We start from the raw sequence: 20880 nt of genomic DNA on the forward strand, positions 1-20880 counted from the left end.
TTTAATTTTCCTGTAGGCAGTATCTATCTTACCCCTAGTGAGATAAGCCTCTACATCCTTACATTTATCCTCTAGCCATCCCTGTTTAGCCATTTTGCACTTCCTCTCGATCTCATTTTTGAGACGTTTGTATTCCTTTTTGCCTGCTTCATTTACTGCATTTTTATATTTTCTCCTTTCATCAATTAAATTCAATATTTCTTCTGTTACCCAAGGATTTCTAGCAGCCCTCGTCTTTTTACCTACTTTATCCTCTGCTGCCTTCACTACTTCATCCCTCAGAGCTACCCATTCTTCTTCTACTGTATTTCTTTCCCCTATTCCTGTCAATTGTTCCCTTATGCTCTCCCTGAAACTCTGTACAACCTCTGGTTCTTTCAGTTTATCCAGGTCCCATCTCCTTAATTTCCCACATTTTTGCAGTTTCTTCAGTTTTAACCTACAGGTCATAACCAATAGATTGTGGTCAGAGTCCACATCTGCCCCTGGAAATGTCTTACAATTTAAAACCTGGTTTCTAAATCTCTGTCTTACCATTATATAATCTATCTGATACCTTTTAGTATCTCCAGGGTTCTTCCACGTATACAACCTTCTTTCATGATTCTTAAACCAAGTGTTACCTATGACTAAGTTGTGCTCTGTACAAAATTCTACTAGGCGGCTTCCTCTTTCATTTCTTAGCCCCAATCCATATTCACTTACTATGTTTCCTTCTCTCCCTTTTCCTACACTCGAATTCCAGTCACCCATTACTATTAAATTTTCGTCTCCCTTCACTATCTGAATAATTTCTTTTATTTCATCGTACATTTCTTCAATTTCTTCGTCATCTGCAGAGCTAGTTGGCATATAAACTTGTACTACTGTAGTAGGTGTGGGCTTCGTATCTATCTTGGCCACAATAATGCGTTCACTATGCTGTTTGTAGTAGCTTACCCGCATTCCTATTTTCCTATTCATTATTAAACCTACTCCTGCATTACCCCTATTTGATTTTGTGTTTATAACCCTGTAATCACCTGACCAGAAGTCTTGTTCCTCCTGCCACCGAACTTCACTAATTCCCACTATATCTAACTTTAACCTATCCATTTCCCTTTTTAAATTTTCTAACCTACCTGCCCGATTAAGGGATCTGACATTCCACGCTCCGATCCGTAGAACGCCAGTTTTCTTTCTCCTGATAACGACATCCTCCTGAGTAGTCCCCGCCCGGAGATCCGAATGGGGGACTATTTTACCTCCGGAATATTTTACCCAAGAGGATGCCATCATCATTTAATCATACAGTAAAGCTGCATGTCCTCGGGAAAAATTACGGCTGTAGTTTCCCCTTGCTTTCAGCCGTTCGCAGTACCAGCACAGCAACGCCGTTTTGGTTAATGTTGCAAGGCCAGATCAGTCAATCATCCAGACTGTTGCCCCTGCAACTACTGAAAAGGCTGCTGCCCCTCTTCAGGAACCACACGTTTGTCTGGGGGGGGGGGGGTAGAGTTAATATGCACCGCAAACGGAAACTTGATGAAAGAGTCTACTACAATAGGCCCACGAGTGTTCCAGAAAGGTCAATGTTCACTCGCTGCCATGGAGATTGATTCTTAGGCGAAGTTGCGGATGCCTGCGGCGGAGCTTATTGGTTGTCCGCGCATGCGCAACACTTCGACGGTGTCCAAAATGGTTCAAATCGCTCTGAGCACTATGGGACTTAACATTTGAGGTCATCAGTCCCCTAGACATAGAACTATTTAAACCTAACTAACCTAAGGACGCCACACTCATCCATGCCCGAGGGACGATTCGAAACTGCGACAGTAGCAGCACGGTTCCGGTCTGAAGTGCCTTGAAACGCTCGGTCACAGCGGCCGCCTTTGACGCTGTTCAATGTGAGAGTACATGCCCTGCCAAGTACAGTGCCGGCGCGCTATCCGCTTAGTGCGACCAATTCCCGAATGACCTTCGTGAAGCAGTTGTAACACATTCTTTTGCAACATTATGGAAATGAGCACACGCGACAGTCCACTATCAGACTGTACTAAGATCACACCTTGTTGCACTGAAAGATTATGCCGACGAACAAAGTATCGGTGTACTACTGAGTTCTGAACACTGTTTAGTGAGCGAGACCAAGACCTAAGAATGCAATGCTACAAAATCTTCAAATCAGGGTCCGCTTCTGTGGCCTGTGCAATTTTTCTGTAATTCAGTGGAAAAGACTGCAGCAGTTCAGAGTCTGTGCATCAGTTTTGCAAGAAGGTGTGTCAGAGAAATCAAAATCAGAGTCAGGCCGATCGGAAGACGAGAAATGGCGTCAGCATTGCCATGCTTTGCCGTACGTCTCTACACAATTTCATACTGATACTGGTGTAGAAGCAAAACCCCTCGTTGCAAGTTTTGTGCAGTATATATACGAACCGTCTTTGACGGATGAAACAAGGAGTACAAAGGCTTCTGATCTGTCAATAAATAGAATTTGCGACCAAACAGATAGTGATGGTATTTTGTCACACCATACACAATTACGAGTGCGTCTTTTTCAATTTGTGAATAATTGCACTCAGTTTGAGTTAACAACTCAGAGGCAAAAGCAATAGGTCTTTTTTGTGCATCAGTTCTGTGGAAAAGCACAGCGCCTATTCCTCAAGACGAAGCGTCAACTTGCAAAACCACTGGTGTGGCAGGATCAAAATGTACTCAACATCTGTCACTGAAGAAAGCATTTTTGTGTTACTGAAGTGCGTCGCTGGTCGGGATGGCCAAGAGCGGTTCTAGGCGCTACAGTCTGGAACCGCGCGACCGCTACAGACGCAGGTTCGAATCCTGTCTCGGGCATTTGAAATGCGTCGGACATTCTTTGATTCACACGAAAGGCATATTTTTCCGAAGAAGGCGATACAATGTGGCCGCGATCTGTGAAGCTTCCGGAATTAAACGAACGTAGTATGTCAACTTTCCTAGCAGTGACTGCAGTTCAGATACATTGCGAGGAACAGGCAGGTCACGGATTGAAAGCAAGTGAGATAGGAAGGGGTTTATCACATGACCCAAGTACTGTAGTTCCGTCTGAAAAAAGTCACACCTTTAGGGAAGAGACTGGAGTCTTGCATCTGACAACACTCAAAAAGAGTACGCAAGTTGGTAATGTTTTCCTTTGGCGAACGACCTGAGGCGACAATATCGTGAAGGTTGTTCGAACAGAACGGCACTTGAGCAGTCAGTTGGTTCAAGCAACGTTGAAAAATGGCGGGTACGGAGGTACTGACGTAGGGTAAAAGCAAGTACTTGATCAGGCCTAAGTGTGTATTAAAAACGAACTCTTTCTGTGATTCTTCCTCTAGTGGTATTTGCAAATACGTATCACGCAAATCAATCTTAGAAAATTAACGGCCTGCGCCAAGCCTGTCCATAAGTTCCTCAGAGCGAGTCAATGGATAAGTTTGAATTATTATCTGTGAGTTGACTGTAGTTTTGTAGTGAATTCAAATACTAATGTGACCAGAAGGCGTAGGCAGCAAAACCAATACACTTGCCCACTGACTGGTTTTTATGGGAGCAATTACACCAGTGCACTGCAGTTCTTTTAATTCAGTGGCTACTTTGTCTCGCAAAGCAATGGGAACGGGCTGAGCCAGGAAAAACGTAGGCTGTGCACTGTTTTGCATGGTAAAATGCGCTACAAAATTTATAGCTTTTCCAACTCCATCAGAAAAGAGTTCCGGAAATACCTTAAGAAAACTATCTTCACCGTCTTTCGTGCTAAAAGCAGTTGCTGAACTTACCTTGGTTTGGATGCTAAGGCCAAGCAACCCAAACAAATCCAAGCCAAAATTATTTTCACTGTCTCTTCATTACAACACAGTAAATATCACTGTCATAGTGTGAGATTTGTATGTGGCAGGTAAACTACACTGGCCAAGTACTGAGAATTCCTGCCCAATGTAAGCAGTGAGGGGCGTGCTAGATTTTGACAGGCGTAGCACAATTAAGTAAAGTTACAGAAGCACGTATGCCCAATTGAAAGTCAACACGACAGCCAGCAACTTGTAGTGTTACAAATAGTTTGTTGGGATGGCGTCGCACTGCGTGGGGGCGAGCTAAGGGCACGACCTTACTTGAACTACTGCTAGAACCTGTAGTCGGTTTTGAAAACACCGCATTCACTGAATATGCATGATACCTGTTGTTGCCAGAGCGTCCAGAACTGGCGTTCTTCTGCAGTTGCAAACACTCTGCATGGAATGGCCTTTATTTCCACATTAGTAACATTTCGCGTTGCGTAGCGGGCAATCTTGCCGTTTATGGCGAGCAAAATAACGAGGGCAAGACTTCGCTAGATTTACAGGCCTGCCTACGTGTTTAGCAGGCTATCTGCGCGTCTGTGTGCGAGCTCGTTGTGGCGGCTGAGGCAATAGGCGACTCGACCCGACAAATCGGGAACTGATCAAATTCATTGGCGGCTAAGACGGTGGAATCCGACTGTTCCAATATTTGCAGCACTTGATGGAGCAGAGGATCTGAATACTTGAGAATCTGTTCTCTAATTCTGCTATCAGAGACACTGTATGTGATCGCATCACGGATCATCATGTCAATATGAAAGTCGCCACAACGACACTTCAATTAGTGACACCCTGTAAGTCGGTTTACCAATGACGGTGGGTCTGTTCGGTTTTTCCTTAAGGGGAATGAACTGAAAACTGCCCGCCGCGACTTGAATCTTCTGTTCGTAACACTGACTTAATGCATCTACTACTCCATCTTAGGAGAGTGCGTCGGGAGGAGACGTAGGGAAGAGTTTTTGAATTAAACGAAACACAGGGTCTCGCGACGGACAGGAAATTATGAGATTTCACACTACTTTGAATTCGATGGACTTGACTGTAGGCCGGGAACTGGGTGAGATACTGCAGCCATTCTTGTTCTTCTTCCTGTTTCGTACTCCGCCTGCTTAGCCGAGAGGTAACGCGCTCGCCTCCCATGCAAGCGGGCCCGGGTTCGATTCCCGGCCTACTCGGAGATTTTCTCCGCACGGGGGCTGGGTGGTGTGTTGTCCTCATCGTAATTTCATCCTCATCACTGGCGGGCAAGTCGCCCAATGTGGGGGCAGTCTCGCCGCGACAGCCGTGCTGTGCGGACGTGTGCTGAGTTTCGTGCGCTGCAGGCGGCTACGCTTCAGCGTGGTAAGTCGCAGTGCTTCTTGCACCGTTGCAGAAAACGAGCAAGGGGCAACCTGTTCCGGGACCAAATTGTCCCATTAATGACGGATCCTCGACTGCACATAATTTTGGGTGGAGATTTTAACTGCGTATTGTGTGCAGAAGATCAAATCCCGAACTTCAACTTTTGTGAGAAGCTGCTAATGTTAATTAACGGATTACATATGATAGATGCTTGGCGCCACCTTCGCCAGCACACCCGAGGATACACGTACGTATCCAGTACTTCGGCAAGCAGACTATACAGGCTGTATGTAACGAAAGGTTTTATCCATAATGTAACTGACTGTGAAATTTGGCCTCTTAACTTCTCGGATCACTGCGCATTTCATATAACCGCGAAGTATACTAAACAAAAAACATTCCTGGGAAGGGGCGTATGACAGCTAAACGTGTCACTTCTGGAGGACGCAGTACTGAAACAGGAGATCCATGATACATGGCAGCGTTGTCTTCGGATGCAATCCACGTATCCAACACTCATCATGTTGTGGCTAGTCTGCAAAATCGCAGATAAAAAAATGCATCGCACGATATTGTCGACTGAAAGCGTACTGGCGAAAACGCACTTTGGAATATCACTTTCTTTGCCTCCGCAAACTATATGATGACCCCATGGGATTAGTTGGGTTGGGTTGTTTTGGGGGAAGAGACCAAACAGCGAGGTCATAGGTCTCATAGGATTAGGGAAGGATAGGGATGGTAGTTGGCCGTGCCCTTTCAAAGGCATGGGTTAGTAGCCAACAGCTCTAGAATAAAACGCACTAAAGCAAGAATAACGGCGTTGGTACTACAATCAATAGAGGGGAAAAAAGTTAGATCACGTCCTCCGATTGAACTGACGCAGGAGAATACGTCCGTATATCACGTGATACGGGAAGCCAAGAGAGGTAAACAAAAGTTAATCTACACTCTCAGTGATGAACAGGGGAGCGAATACGATCAACAAGTCATAATAAAAATTAAAAAAAACTACGTGGTGCAACATTATACAGATTTTTACTCCGCATCGGCGACTGATGCGAAGGCAAGTGAGCCGCTTTTATCCAACATTCAGTCCACGGTCCATCCGACTGACAACGCCGACGTTGTAGCCCACATAACTGAGGAAGAAGTATGTGCCATAATCAAAGATTCGCCTACAAAGAAATCTGCTGGTTTAGATGGCCTACCCATAGAATTTTATGCTTGTTTTTGGCACATCATAGGACCAGAATTCACCAAAATATGCAATGAATTATTGGGAGACGTCCAGATGCCATCTCAGTTTACCGAAGGGATGATTGTACTGATCCCCAAAAAACCACGTAGCACTACGCTGAAGGATTTTCGACCACTAGCACTGCTCAATTCCGACTATAAAATCTTCACTCGCCTCATAAACTGTATACTGAAGACGGTACTGCCGCAAGTACTTGGCCCTTATCAAATGAGTGCTGTCCCAGGGAGATCAATGTCGAATGCATTATGTGAATATAGAGACGTAATATATTTGTCGTGGCTATGTAAATGCAATGTTGGTCTCATATTTTTAGACTTCGATAAGGCTTTTGACCGCATCAACCACCACTTTCTACTAACTGTAATGCAACGGGTGGGATTCAGTGCTCATACGGAAATGTATAGTCGGAACTTCCTCTCGGTTCAAAATTAATGGCCACCAGTCCCGATCAAGCAATCAGTGAGACAAGTCTTCACCCTTTCTATGGCACTATACGCAATCGCCGTAGAACCGTTACTGTTAAACCTGCACCACAGGTTACAAGCTCTACAGGTGTTGGGTACAAAAACCGTGTGTCACGCTTATGCTGATGACGTCAGTGTAGTAGTTAATACGCACTCAGAAATGGAAGTCGTTCAACAAACACTCCACTATTACACCACTTCTTCCGGAGCCACACTCAATGAACAAAAATCGAAAATTTTACCTGTCGGACCCCATATGGAGACCTTTCAAAGAACATGGCTACAAAGGGCAGAGAAGACGAACCACTTATGCATGATTCTAATGGCCAACCCAAAAGAGATGACAGTAGCCAACCGGGACCATAAACTACATATATTCAGGGCTACTCTCCGTGAACACAAAACTAGATCTCTCAATCGGATACAGAGAGCTCTATTGATTAACAGCTATGCTGTAAGCAAAATATATAACATCGCAGCATTGTTACCAGAACCCAATGATAGAGCTCAAAAGCTTTTAGCTGCAGCGTATTGGTTGATATGGAGCGGAAACATCTTTAAAGTCACCATGCCAACCATAGTGTTAACCCGCGCCACTGGTGGTTTGGGCGTCAGAGACATCAAGAAACAATGCACTGCCGTATATATGGACCGAATCCGCAAAATACTGCAGACACTCCACTCGACAATTACGAAAACGTTATTGAACATGTTAGCCCCTACGAATAAAAACGCCCCAGTCGATGTTGGTCGCATCAGCGCTCAACTCGATCACGTCCGGACTTACTACCTGGAAATGAGCTATATTCAAGATACTTCACAGCTGCTTAACACCAGCAGGACCTATTACCACCTCACGAGATACCATAGGCAAAACCCAGTGGAAGCGAAATATCCATCGGTCAACTGGAATAACGTCTGGAAAAACATTAACAATCCCATCTTCCACTCCAAATTAGTGTCCACGTGGTATGACATTGTAAACGAGAAGGTCCCCACAGGTGAAAAGCTGCACAATATCAAAATGAAGCAGAGTCCGTACTGTGATCATTGCCATACTGTAAATACCTTGGCACACATCCTCATCTGCCGAGACCAATACCACATATGGAACTGGACTAGAAAAAAAGTCGCAATAATTACTAGAACCACTGACTCTGCTATAACACTTAAGGATGTACTTCAACCAGACTGTCACTTCTTTCCTACAACAAAGCACATTAGCTACACTTGGATTATCGGCCAGTTCCCATATTTTGCAGTTAGGAATACACATGCGAGTATAAAAGAGTACATACAGTATATAATGGAAGAGCACCACAACCTTAAAACGAGTCGGAAATACAAAGCTTTGTTTCAAAATTTCTTACTTCACACTTTGCCATGAAGAGGTAATTTTTTGGTTGGTGCACAACACTACAGCGAGTCGATACTAATTTTGCTTCATTATAATTAAGTTGGCATTTATTTATTTTTATAGTAAGGCAAGTCAAAGTGCACCAGGAAAACTAATTTTGCCAGGAGCCGTAAGATTAAACAAATCAGAAGTGCTTGATTGATTTCGTGTTCTTCTGTTTTACGGGTATTGGACAGTTTGTCACGGAAAGAAGATTTATTCAGTTTCTTTATATACTAAGTAAATATAAAAAATAGGTTATGTTAGGGTGAAAGTGGCGGTGGCAACAGATTGTTCTTTTTTATTTATTTCTAATTTTATTTTATTTTTAAATTTTTAGGTTAGATAGGATTTTGGGGGTAATATGAGTGATAGGGGCCAACGCCTGAAGTGGAAGAGGACCAGGAAAAAAAAAGTTGGGCTGATGATAGGTTCATATGTCTATGGTTTGGAGAAAAAAAAAATTGTGGCGTCGAATGAAATAAGACTTGCACTTCACGGCCGAACTTTCCCGACTGAGGCATCCCGGCCAACAATGCCATACGCTCGTTTCCACTTTTTTTCCTGTTTGGTGGCACTTGTTGGATCGGTTGGTTGGCCGGTTGGGCTACCGACGCAGCTTGTGCGCCAGACAATTGCTGTACAGTCAGTGTGGCAATTTACTGGTCCTGAAACTGAAATCTGAATTAGTTTCAGAGCAGGAGCAGTCTGCGGCTGATGCACAGGGCAAATAGAAAAGCAATGTGCAAAGCCTGTGAAAAGATAAATATATTATTTCTGCAGCTCCCCTCCTGTAATATATGCAACAATAACAATAACAATAAGTTAGCTAATAGAATCAGTGTAACGACAGTTCCCCTGCAGCAACCTATAACACACGGAAAGCAAAGGAAACTTGATCAAACTCGTCGCCAGTTGTTGTGGCTGTCCCTTCTTGAAATGTTTTGTGATTCCAGGCTGAATTAGGAGAGAGTGATATGATAGGTAGGTGGCTAGTTTCCGCTCACTACAACAAATAATGTCCATGTGGTTGAAATAGACTTTTATACAGGAATCAACTCAATACTTCAATGATGTGCAGCTGAAGTTGTATGGTTAACAGCAATAACAACATGTACGAATTCTTGAATCTTGTCCATATCCATCTCACAACTATATTCAATGACTAATGTTCCTCACAGTTAAGGTGCGAGGCGACAGTTATAGAGCAGTGGGACGTATTGAGGTGCAATGCGAACTGAGTCCCTATGCTACCAGCTGAGGTACTGGGATTGAGAGGCTGAGACAGCTTGGTCGGCGGTGGCGGCCTATATGAACGCTGCCCAGGGGGCGTTATTGGCGCGTAGGCTGGGGGCGTGTCAGGGTATTCTGTTGTCACAGGCCGCCTAGTTTAGCGCCTGCTAGACAGTGTTTCCTAGTGCCGACCGGTGTGCTTCCGAAGGCATACGCCAGCACATCATGATTCTATATGTCCAAAAAGTACTCAAACCTGCAAATAAATAATCCAGATTCACGGCAAGCATTCGGGCACCTCATAACTTTTTTTTAAAATTTCAGAAACTACTTTATTCTTCGGAAAGGTAACATTTTAGAATTTACAACAAGACGAAGCGAAAAGTTCATATTCGACTCTGTGAACACCTTCCACTGTCCTGGAAATGAGCAACCTATGAGCTTCCATTTTACTGCTCGAAAACACGCGGCCGAATTCTTACTCCAACCACAGAGTACCAACATAAATTCGCCACTATAATTAAACATGATCAATGCTAGTAAACTGAAATGATTTCACCCAAATCTTTGTTCATTGTGGAATCCCCACAATAGCATTGACCACCGCCAGAAAAAGACAGTCTCCTCTAAAAACACGTCTCTAGCAACTAGAACTTAACCGAAGCCGGAACGGGACTTTTTCTTCTTTTTACCAATCATAGGCTCTGTAGACGACGCGCTGCAGCAAAGATCTACTTCTATCTCCTTCTATCTCTCCCTGTCTCTCTCCAACCTGCGTGGATTCTTAAAGCTTCGACGTCCTTTTCTACGTCATCTTTCCACCGTGTGCGAGGGTGGTCCAATGGTTGTGTTGCTTAGAGAGTGGCCTCTAACCCCTTAGGAATTGCGTTGCTTTCCATTCTAGCCACATGCTCAGCCCATTTGAAGTTTTCGCCCCTTTAACGTCTATACGACAATGGGTTTCTTCATTTAGTGATAAATTTCAGTGTTCTTTCGAACTCTCCATATGTCATTCTCCAACGCAGGTCCCGAGATATTTCTCATCGCTTTTCCTTCTAAAGCATTCAGCTTTTCTCTTTCTTTCTTGGTAAGTGTCCAACTTTCCGGACCATACAGTACTACTTATCAAAAGTCCCATTTTGCTGGTACTGTTCCTTCAGCTGTTTTCATGTTTCACTGAGCAAGACACATCATCTGCGTATGTCAGGAGTTTTACTTCACTGTAATCGAATCGGACAACTTTCTCCAATGCAAGGTCTGTTTTGATTGAGAAGTTGGAGGATACGAATCCTCTGACCTTCACTACTGCCTGTGAACCATCAATGTACAGTTGTATCACCCTAATAATTTTGCTGGGTAGCCTAAATTCTTTTAGTGTGTTGTAGTGCCTACTTCTGTAATTCTGTGGATACTGTCATAGACTCGCTGAAAATGATTGAACAGCGTGTTAATATTTCTGTCAGGTTCCCCCTTCTTCTCAAAGATCAGCCGTTGAGCAAACACATTGTCATTTATGGCAGTGTTTGGTCGAAATCCAGCCCGGTATTCTTGGATAATGTTTCCTGTGTAAGACTTAATTTTTTCGAGAATGGTAATTGACAGAACTTTGTATGCTACGTTTAGCAGGTTCATTCCTCTGTAATTTCCACATTCCATTTTACTTCCTTTCTTGTGTATGGGGCAAGTTATCCCAGCTTCCCAGTCTTCAGATAGTGTTTCACTTTTCCAGAACGATGTAATAATGTTACAGATTTCACATAGTTTCATTCCACCCTCTTTTAACATCTGTGCTGACAACTGGTCCTCGCATATAGTCTTATTGTTTTCTAGCTTTTGAATGGAGCCCCACTTATTGTTCTGTAATGCTGTATTAGCCACAATTACTGCTGTCACTCTCGATCATTACGTAGTTGAATGTTATGTGAGGGTGAGCGCAAAATAAAATTTCTGAGAAATACTCTTTCCAACTTGCTAGAATGTCTTCCAGCCGCGTTAGCATATTTTGATTTATATCTTTTATGAATAGGTTTTCATTTGGATAACCTCTTTAACTACTCTGAACAGAACATGGACTCCAGTATATCGGCGAGTTCTCAAATAAAAAGGACCTAGTGGTCTGCAACGGTCAAATAATATCCACTGGTTGAAAATAAGTTGGCTCCACAAAGACTTATAAGTGGTTTAGCGACCAAGCAAAGAGGTTGCTACTGCACTTACATCAATTCGTGGACACTGTTTATAGCGGATTGATGCAAGGTAAATCTGGTACCGTGCGCTGCGGAATCTGAATCCGCGCCACACGGCATGGACATCGAAGACCCCTAGAGGTCTCTGCACCATCGCGCCGTAAGCCGTGGCGGCGCGCGCCTCGTGGCCCATATTTAGTGTGAGGGCGCCACAGTGGAACACGTGGTCCTAGCAGCGACCAATACGGGTGCCTATGATCATGTATTTAAGAGCCTGCCTCTCTATTAGCCAGTCGTCCCCTCCGCTCGCCCCCACATTCCAGTACTTGTATCGGTACCTCCCTCTGACATCAACGCTCCCATCACCACACAAGACATCGCACTCGTCCTCCGCTCCAAACGCAACACCGCCCCTGGTCATGATGGTTTCACCTACCGTCACCACACGGAATCCTCTCCATCCTTTCTGTCTATCCTTGCTACACTGTACAGTGTCCTCCTCTCCACTGAATTTTACCCCGACCTGTGTCCTGCTGTTCCCTAAACCTAAAAACCCCCCTCTGATACCTCTCCCTATCGACCCATCTGCCCCATCTCCATGTTCAGTAAAGTCTTCGAGGCCATCCTCTCTCACCGTATTCAACGCCACCTTAACCAGCACTGCCTCCTTCCTCTTACCCAATGTGGCTTCCGCCCTTCCTTCTCCGCCGACGACCAGCTCCTTAACCTTACCAGTCTTATTTCCCTCCAACTTAACTCCTGTCGCTCTGCTATCTTTGTTTCCCTTGATTTCCAGAACGCCTATGACCGTGTCTGGCATCCCAAACTCCTCTTCAAACTCCAGACCTATGCCCTCCCCACCAACTTCGTCCATCTCGTTGCTTTCTTCCTCTCCCATCGTCCCTCCTATGTGACTATCCACAATTCCAACTCCTGTACTTTTTATCCCTCTGCCGGCGTGCCCAGAGGTTCTGTCCTTTCCCCTCTCCTCTATTTCCTGTATATTGCTGATATGCCCAAACCTCCCCTTCCTGTTCTTCTCCAGTTCGCTGATGGCACCGCCTTCCTAGCACTTTATCCTGCCCTTCAACGGTCCCAATGTACCCTCCAAACCCAACTTGACCAATTCACCGCTTGGTGCAACCAGTGGTTCCTCCGTGTTAGTCCCTCCAAGACCCAGGCGATCATCATAGGCCGTACCACCTGCCCCTTCCGACTCCATGATTTCTACCTCACAATTTATGGCCGTCTTAACCACCTATCCTCCAATACCTTGGCCTCACACTCGACCGCCACATTACCTGGACTCCCCATCTCCTTACCATCCAAAACAAAGCTCACAACCGCCTTCGCCTCCTGAAACTCCTGTGTGGCCGGATGTGGGGTCTGCATCCTTCCACCATCCTTCACACCTACAAATCCTTGATCCACCCTATCCTCTGTTATGCCAGCGTAGCTTGGATTTCCGACCCTCCCCGATTCTATAATGCCCTCCAAATCCTCGAATGCCATGCGCTCCACCTCGCCTTCCGCATCCGCCTTGTGTCCCCCACGAACATCCTCTGTGACCTCATCCCCTTCTCCCACATTCTCCTTTTCCTTGCACATATCTGAACACTGTATATTATCTGCCGCCTTGATCCCCCTCACCTTCTGATGCCTCCCTTCCTCTCCACCCCCAACCAGTTGCCGCGCCTTTACCGTTGTGTCCCACACTCTTTCCATCTCCACACCCTTCATCTCCACACCCTTCATCTCCTTTCCCAACGCAACTTCCACCGTCTCCCGGATGATGAGCTTCGCCCAGAGATCTACCCTCCCTACCAACTCTAACCCCACCTTCCTGCCTCCTCCTCAGGGCTCCCTCTACTCCCCCTCCCTGCTCCTGAGCGGCTTTCCCCTCCTACTCCCCCACCATCTCTTGTGCCTCCTTTCAGGGTCTCTGGACTCCCTCCTGCCCTGACTTCCCTCTTCGTCACCCGCTCCATGTGTCTCCTGACTCTTCGTGTACCCACTGATGCCCCTCCTCTCTTCATCCCGCCACTTTCCCTGCGGCCCCTTGCTCTCCCCTCCTTTTCCATACTCTCTGCCCTTTCCCTCGGCAGTTCCTGTCTGGAAGTTTTCTTCTTCGTCGTGTGTGCTCCAAGTGGGTTTTAAGTCTGTTGTTCCAGAGTGTTTTACTACTGTGGCCAGCTTTTAACGTGTGCATGTCCATTCGGTGTCTTCTCTGAGTTTAGAAGAATCAACAACCGTGTTTTTGAACTTTTGGGTGACTTTTAACTGTCCGCCATGAACGTCTCCGTGGTAGTCTATATTTTTTACCTCCATTTTTCCCATTATTCTGTTTTAAGTTCCTCTATATCGCCTTATGTATGTACCATTTTATTCTTATTTTAAGTTCATGTCATTCGGCTGAAGAGCGGCGGATTGTGCCGCTGACAGCCCTCCCCTGCCCATATGTGGCATGGGAATGAAATCACAATAAAGGAAAAAAATGTCAGCCAGTCAGACTAATCTTGCGTTTGTCTCTGGACATATCGCCTCGCCTTAGATACGTATTTACTTTCTTGTTCTGTGTACGAGTGGACGTGGCTGTCTAGTTAGGTTTTCTAGTGACCCTGTGGTTTCATTTGTAGTTTTTCGTAAGCTCTCGTTGGTCGTGTCCGTCCTCTCCAGTTTGTGTCATTGTTTGCGGGCCTATCCGTGTGTCCCGCCGCGCTTTTCGTCAATTCAATCCCGTGACAGTTCTGGTCACATTTACAACAGTGAATGTCGTGGTCTACGAAAAAAAATATAATGGGTAGAAATTAAAGTGCCGAATAAAGAGGCAGCTTTCAACATATCTTTAGCATCGATATCAATCAGACGTTTACCAAAAATTCGATAGTTAAGAAAATTTAACCATCCTTACTGGTAGCGCCTTGATAAGACCTTTGCTAATGAGCATGTATTGTGTAGGGAGGCATGCAGGCGAACGTGATACCTCCCGAGATGAGCGCAGTCTTCGACATGAGGCTCAACCCGCGCATCGACTTCGATGAGCTGGAGGGCAGGATGCGGCAGTGGTGTTCCGAGGCTGGGGACCAGGTGGAGCTGGAGTTCCTGCAGAAGGAGGCGAGGCAGCAGGTCACTGACCTGGGGCCAGACAACGCCTGGTGGGCAGCTTTCCAGAGGGCAGCCGACAAGCTGTAAGCAACACCTGCTGGCGCGTACACGTTATGTCTCAGACCTGAGGCCACTACAAAAGTGCTGTACTCTCCACCTTGTCCTAATACTTCAATACAGTAATTCAAGGTGTTTAAAACTAGTGTATCCTTATGGCAGGTGTTTGTTTGCTGCTGCTGGTAAGCTCGCCACGATGTGTTACTTCAATTTCTCGACAAATATTACGTAGTTTTGACATGCAACATTCAGCAGCTCATCATAGAGGTCACTTCAACAACTTCCTCAGTCATTCACATAAGGTTATTTCTTGAACACCTTGTACGTAATACAAATACTTGATACGCTGAAACGCAATGTACTTATTATGAAACACAAACATCTCTCTGGTGAACTCATTATGCTCTGCTTTTGCAGGAAGCTGAAGATACGAGCTGTATCCTGTCCTGGAACAACTGACGCGCGTTTCCTGCGAAATGTAAGTTGTGCAAAGACTTAAGTCTATTATGATGTGAAAGGAAATTGCATTAGGTTTTGACGTCCTGTCGACGACGAGATATATAGCTGGTACGGATGGATAAGGAAACCAGCGTCTCCATTTTAAATTAACCAACCCGGCATTTGTGTCTTTGGATGTAAGGATGCGACAGGAAACCAATATCTGGACGATTTGACGGGTATCTGAACTTGTCTCCATCCCGATGCCAATTTCGAACCTAACCCGCCTCGCTGTTTTGGGCGGTAGAATATTAGATCTCAGTATCAATTAAAAAGTCATGTTAAAGCAAAAGAGACTACTGTCTAATCTACGTGGGTGTTCAGACACATAAAAATACAAAACTTTTGTTTCGAAACACAAGTAGAGTCTACTAGTTAACTTAAATCTATCGTTTTATCGGCAACTAAGGAGTGATTAAACTGTGCAATGAGCTAATATGAAAACGAGCCCTATAAGGTCCTGTATTGTTCTTTTACATTACGCCGATAAAGTAGCGTTCTACCCAAGACCTGATCAAAACGCTCTTCCGCGTGACGTGACGAAAGACGCCTTTAAATGTTGTAACGCTAGTTCGGCCTTGGTGGTTCAGTTTTGAACTCATTCTTCAACAAAATGATGCTTTATACGCAGCATTGTCTTCGTGGTCACCCTTGAGTGTTACGGCATCTACATTTTCCTCCAGATTTCTCCAAGTCCCAGCACTTAAAATACTGATTTTCACTACGTAAACAGAATCTCAGAAAAAAAGAGAGAAAAAAAAGCAGATCATGAAGGAATTTTCCGGAAGCGACGTTCAGTAGTTCAAGTGGCTCTGAACACTATGGGACTTAACATCTGAGGTCATTAGTCCCCTAGAACTTAGAACTACTTAAACCTAACTGACCTAAGGACATCACACACAGCCATGCCTGAGGCAGGAATCGAACCTGCGACCGTAGCACTCGCGCGGTACCGGACTGAAGTGCCTAGAACCGCTCGGAAGGGACGGAAATCAGTAGTTATCAAGTAATTCTACCTACAAACAAAAGACTACGTTTTCAGATAAGTTGGATGAAATATTGAAGACAACGAACTTCACAACCTGAGCAAGTCAATAATGCGTAGTTCCACCTACCCCCCCCCCCCCCCTCCGCGTCAAATTCCTATTCTGTGCCAACCCCTTCATCTCAGAGTTGTAATTGCAAACTCTCTTGCTGTATGTATCCCAGTCTTTGTCTTCCTCTACAGTTTTTTCCTCCACAGCTCACTCTACCACCATGTAAATTATTTCCTGTTGTTTCAACATCCCCCATCATCCTGTCCCTTCGTACTTTCACGGTGAGCTCCTCACTCGTTCCCTTAACAGTCCATCTAATTTTCAACGTTCTTCTGTAAAACCATATCTCGATGCTTCTATTCTCTTGTGTTCCGGTTTTCCAAGAGTCCACCATGTCTCCCTGCTGTACAATGCTATGCTCTAAAAAAGCAATGTCAGGAGGCTCTTTCTCAAATAAAGATCTATGTGGACTTCCCTTGCCCAGGAATAACAGGAATAACATTTTTGCCAATGCTAGTCTGTTTTTTATGACTTCTATGCTTCGTCTGTCATGGGGTAATTTGCTGCCTAGGTATCAGTTTCTGTAACTTCGTCCACTTCGTGATCACCAATTATGATGCTAAGTTTCTCGCTGTTCTGATTTCTGCCACTTCTCAGTATTTTCGTATTTCTTCGAGTAACTCTCAATCAATTCTGTATTTATTACACAGTTCATTTCGTTCAACAGATGTTGTAACTATTCTTCACTTTCACAGAGGATAACAATGTTATCATTGACATCCTGTCACCCCGGATTTTAATTAGACTTTTGAATCTTCCTTTTATTTCATTTACTGCTTCTACAATGTGTAGATTGAAGAGTACAGGCGAAAGACTATATCCCTGTTTGACACCCTTTTTAATCCGAGAACTTCCTTATTGGTTTTCCACTCTTCCTGCTCCCACCTAGCACTTCTACAGATTGTATATCACCTGTCTTTCCCTGCAGCTTATCCCCATTCCCTCAGAACTTTGAATATTTTGCACCCTTTAACACTGTCGAATGCTTTTTCCAAGTCGACAGCCGGCCGTTGTGGCTGAGCGGTTCTAGGCACTTCAGTCCGGAACCGCGCTGCTGCTACGGTCGCAGGTTCGAATCCTGCCTCGGGCATGGATGTGTGTAATGTCTTTAGATAACTTAGGTTTAAGTAGTTCAAAGTGTAGGGGACTGATGACCTCAAATATTAAGTCCCGTAGTGCTCAGAGCCATTTGAACCAGAGCCAAGTCGACAAATCCTATGAACGTGTTTGATTTTTGTTGGGCCGCAACGTGAGAATTGCCTCTCTGGCGCCTTTAACTTTCCTAAAGAGAAACTGATCGTCCTCTAACATATCCTCAATTTTCTTTTCCATTCTTCTTTCTTCTGTATATTGTTATTGTCAGCAGCTTGGATGCATGAGCTATTCAGCTGGTTGTGTGGTAATTCTTCCACTTGACGGCTCTTGAGGTCTTCGGAAATGTGTGGATGATATTTTTCGAAAATCTGATGGTATGTCGCCAGACACATTCTTCACACAAACGAAATAGTAGCTTTGTTTCCACTTCCCACGACGAATTTACAAATTCTGATGGTATGTTCTGTATCCCTTCTGTCTCATTCGATCTTAAGAGTTTCAAAGGTTTTTTTTAAGTTTTAATTCTAATACTGAATCCCATATTTCATCTATATTGACTTCTGTTTCTTCTTCTACCATGTCATCAGACAAGTTTTCCTCCGCATAGTGACCTTCAGTGTACCCTTTCTACCTATGTATTCTCTCCTCTGCACTGAACAGTGGAATTCTCACTGCATTGTTAACGTTGCCCCCTCGCTTTTAATTTCACCGAATATTGTTGTGAATTTCCTACACGCTGGGTCACTGCTTCCGACAATGGCACCTTTTTCGTTACTTCACATTTTCCAGGCAGCCATTTCCCCTTTGCTTCCCTGCACTTGATATATATTTCATTCCTAAGTGACTTGTATTTCTACGTTCCCGAATTTCCCGCAAAACTTTTACTCTTCCTTCTTTCATTGATCAAGTGAAGCATTTCTTCTGATCCTCATGGCTTCTTCGCAGTTACCTTCTTCTTACCTAGACTTTATCTACAACCACAGTGAACTTCATGTCTATCTCATCATGCCTTAGTGCTTCGGTACCTCACTTCTTTGCTTCCTGATTCTTCCTAATCTCTTGAATTTCACCCTGCTTGTAATCACTACTAAATTGAGAGCTGGGTCTATTTACTCTTTGGTACGCCTTACAATCCAGTATCTGTTTTCGGAATCTCTGCCTGACCATGATGTAATCCAACTGAAACCTTTCCCTACGTTCCGGCCTTTTCAAATTTCCCCTCCTACTCTTGTGTTTCGGTGAACAGAGTATTCGCTGTTTCTACTGATATTTATCACAGAACTCAATTAGTGTTTTGCCTTTCTCATTCACAGTACCATACCCACATTCTCCCGTGACCCTTTCTTCTACGGCTTACTGCATCTCCGTTTTCGTACTTAATTACCCGTTCAGTGTCCTCATATACGTTATGTATCTTTATCATCAGCTTGCGACGTCGGCATGTATACCTGAACTATTGTTGTCGATGATGTTTTGCTATCGATTCTATTGAGAAACACCCTATCACTGAACTCTTCACAGAAAATCACTCTCTGCCCTATCTTCGTAACTAAATCTACTCCCGTTACACTATTTCCTGCTGTTGATATTACCCCACACTCTTCTGACCATAAATATTTATTTTGTCTCCATTTCGCTGCACTAGCTTCCTTACCACGTTCCAGCTCTTGACATTCCTAGCCCTGACTCTTATTCCTTCTTTGGTTATTCTGTCTTTTTTTCATGGATACCTCCCCATTCCCTGTGACCCCCCAACCCCCGTAGATCCGAATGGGGGGACTAATCCGGAATCTTTTTCCAATGGACATATCATCATGACACTTTCCAGTTACGGGCTAGAAGTCCTCTGGATACACATTACGTATCTTTAATGCACTGGTTTCCAACGTCTTCTGCACAGTCATGCCGTTGATCATTGCTGATTCTTTTTCTTCCGGGACAGTTTCCCACCCCAAGAACAAGAGAGTGCCCTTAACATCTGTACGCTCTTCCGCCCTCTTGTCAAGGCCGTTAGATGAATGAGGGGTGACTTCTTATGCCGGTTTCTTCGGCCTCCAATGTTGATGATTTATATTCAAAATTTATAGTGTGGCGGGATTCGATCCCGGAACCGAGGAACTTTTGATTACTCATTAAAGGCGTTAGTTCTACATCACGGGTGCCAATGCTGGTCGGTATGCAAGCAGTTATTTGGCTTGGCACTGACTGATACAATTAATGATGTCCTCCTGATGGATATCGTGCCATATTACGTTCAATAGGCGCGTTAGATCATTACAGTCCCGAACTGGTTGGAGGTTCCTGCCCATAATGCTCCAGAAATTCTCAATTTGAGGCTCATCTGACCGAGACAGGGTTTGGCAATCACGAAGATAAGCAGTAGCATCTCTTGCCGCGTGTGGGCGGGCATTATTTTCGTGAAATGTAGGCTCAAGAATGCTTTCCATGAAGCGCAACAAAACGGGGCGTAGAATATTGTCGACTGTGCTATAAGAGTGCCGTTGATTACAATCGAAGGAAATTGGAAATTTGTGGTAACTTCCAATGGGACCAGTCTGCTGTGGTCATCGGTCCCTAGGCTTACACACTACTTAACCTAACTAAACTAACTTATGCTCATATGCTAAGGACAACACACACACACCCATGCCCGAGGAAGGACTCGAACCTCCCAAGGGGAGAGCCGCGCGAACCGCGGCAAGGCGCCTTAGCCCACACGGCGACAACCAAAGGTGCGCTTCTATGAAAGGAAATGGGGACCCAGATCATCACTCCTGAATGACGGGTCTTATGGTGCCATTCAGGTTAGTATCGCAGCGCTGTTTGGGACATCTCCAGACGTCTTCGCCGGTAATCGGAGCTCAGTTCGAAGCAGGACTCATCAATGAAAACAAATGAATGCCAGTCAATAACATTCCAGGCCGACGACGTATCTGTTGACGCTCCGGACAGTGGAGGGATACCACCCTGACTGTCGTCCCCCATACAGCCCGACGTTCAGGAGTGATGGTCTGGGGCGGCATTTCATTCCGCAGCAAGGCCTCCTTGGTTGTCGACCGAGGCACTCTTGCCACTTAGCAGTACGTCGACGTATTCTATGCCTCATTACGGTGCCGTTCGTGGCAAGCCACCAGTGCTTACATTTCAGCAAGATAATGACAGCCCGCAAACGGGGGGAATTTTTACTGTTTGTCTCCCAGTTGCCACCTTAGCCATCAAGGTAGCCGGATCTTTCCCCAATCGAAAAAGTTTCGGCGCATTATGGGCAGCACCTTTCAACCAGCAGGTGATTTTAGCTATGTAGCTGGTCA

General features: G+C 44.9%; 1 protein-coding gene across 1 annotated transcript in view; it reads left to right on the forward strand.

The window, feature by feature from the left end:
* LOC126278227 (aminoacylase-1-like) overlaps nt 1-20880 on the forward strand; it is a 113664-nt gene that overhangs the window by 81877 nt on the left and 10907 nt on the right. Inside the window, exons 6-7 of the mRNA XM_049978207.1 lie at nt 14676-14905; nt 15297-15357. Coding sequence (XP_049834164.1) covers nt 14676-14905; nt 15297-15357 — 291 coding nt within the window. The remainder of the gene's footprint in view (nt 1-14675; nt 14906-15296; nt 15358-20880) is intronic.

This window comes from Schistocerca gregaria, chromosome 6, assembly GCF_023897955.1.
Source record: "Schistocerca gregaria isolate iqSchGreg1 chromosome 6, iqSchGreg1.2, whole genome shotgun sequence".
Lineage (NCBI taxonomy): Eukaryota > Metazoa > Arthropoda > Insecta > Orthoptera > Acrididae > Schistocerca > Schistocerca gregaria.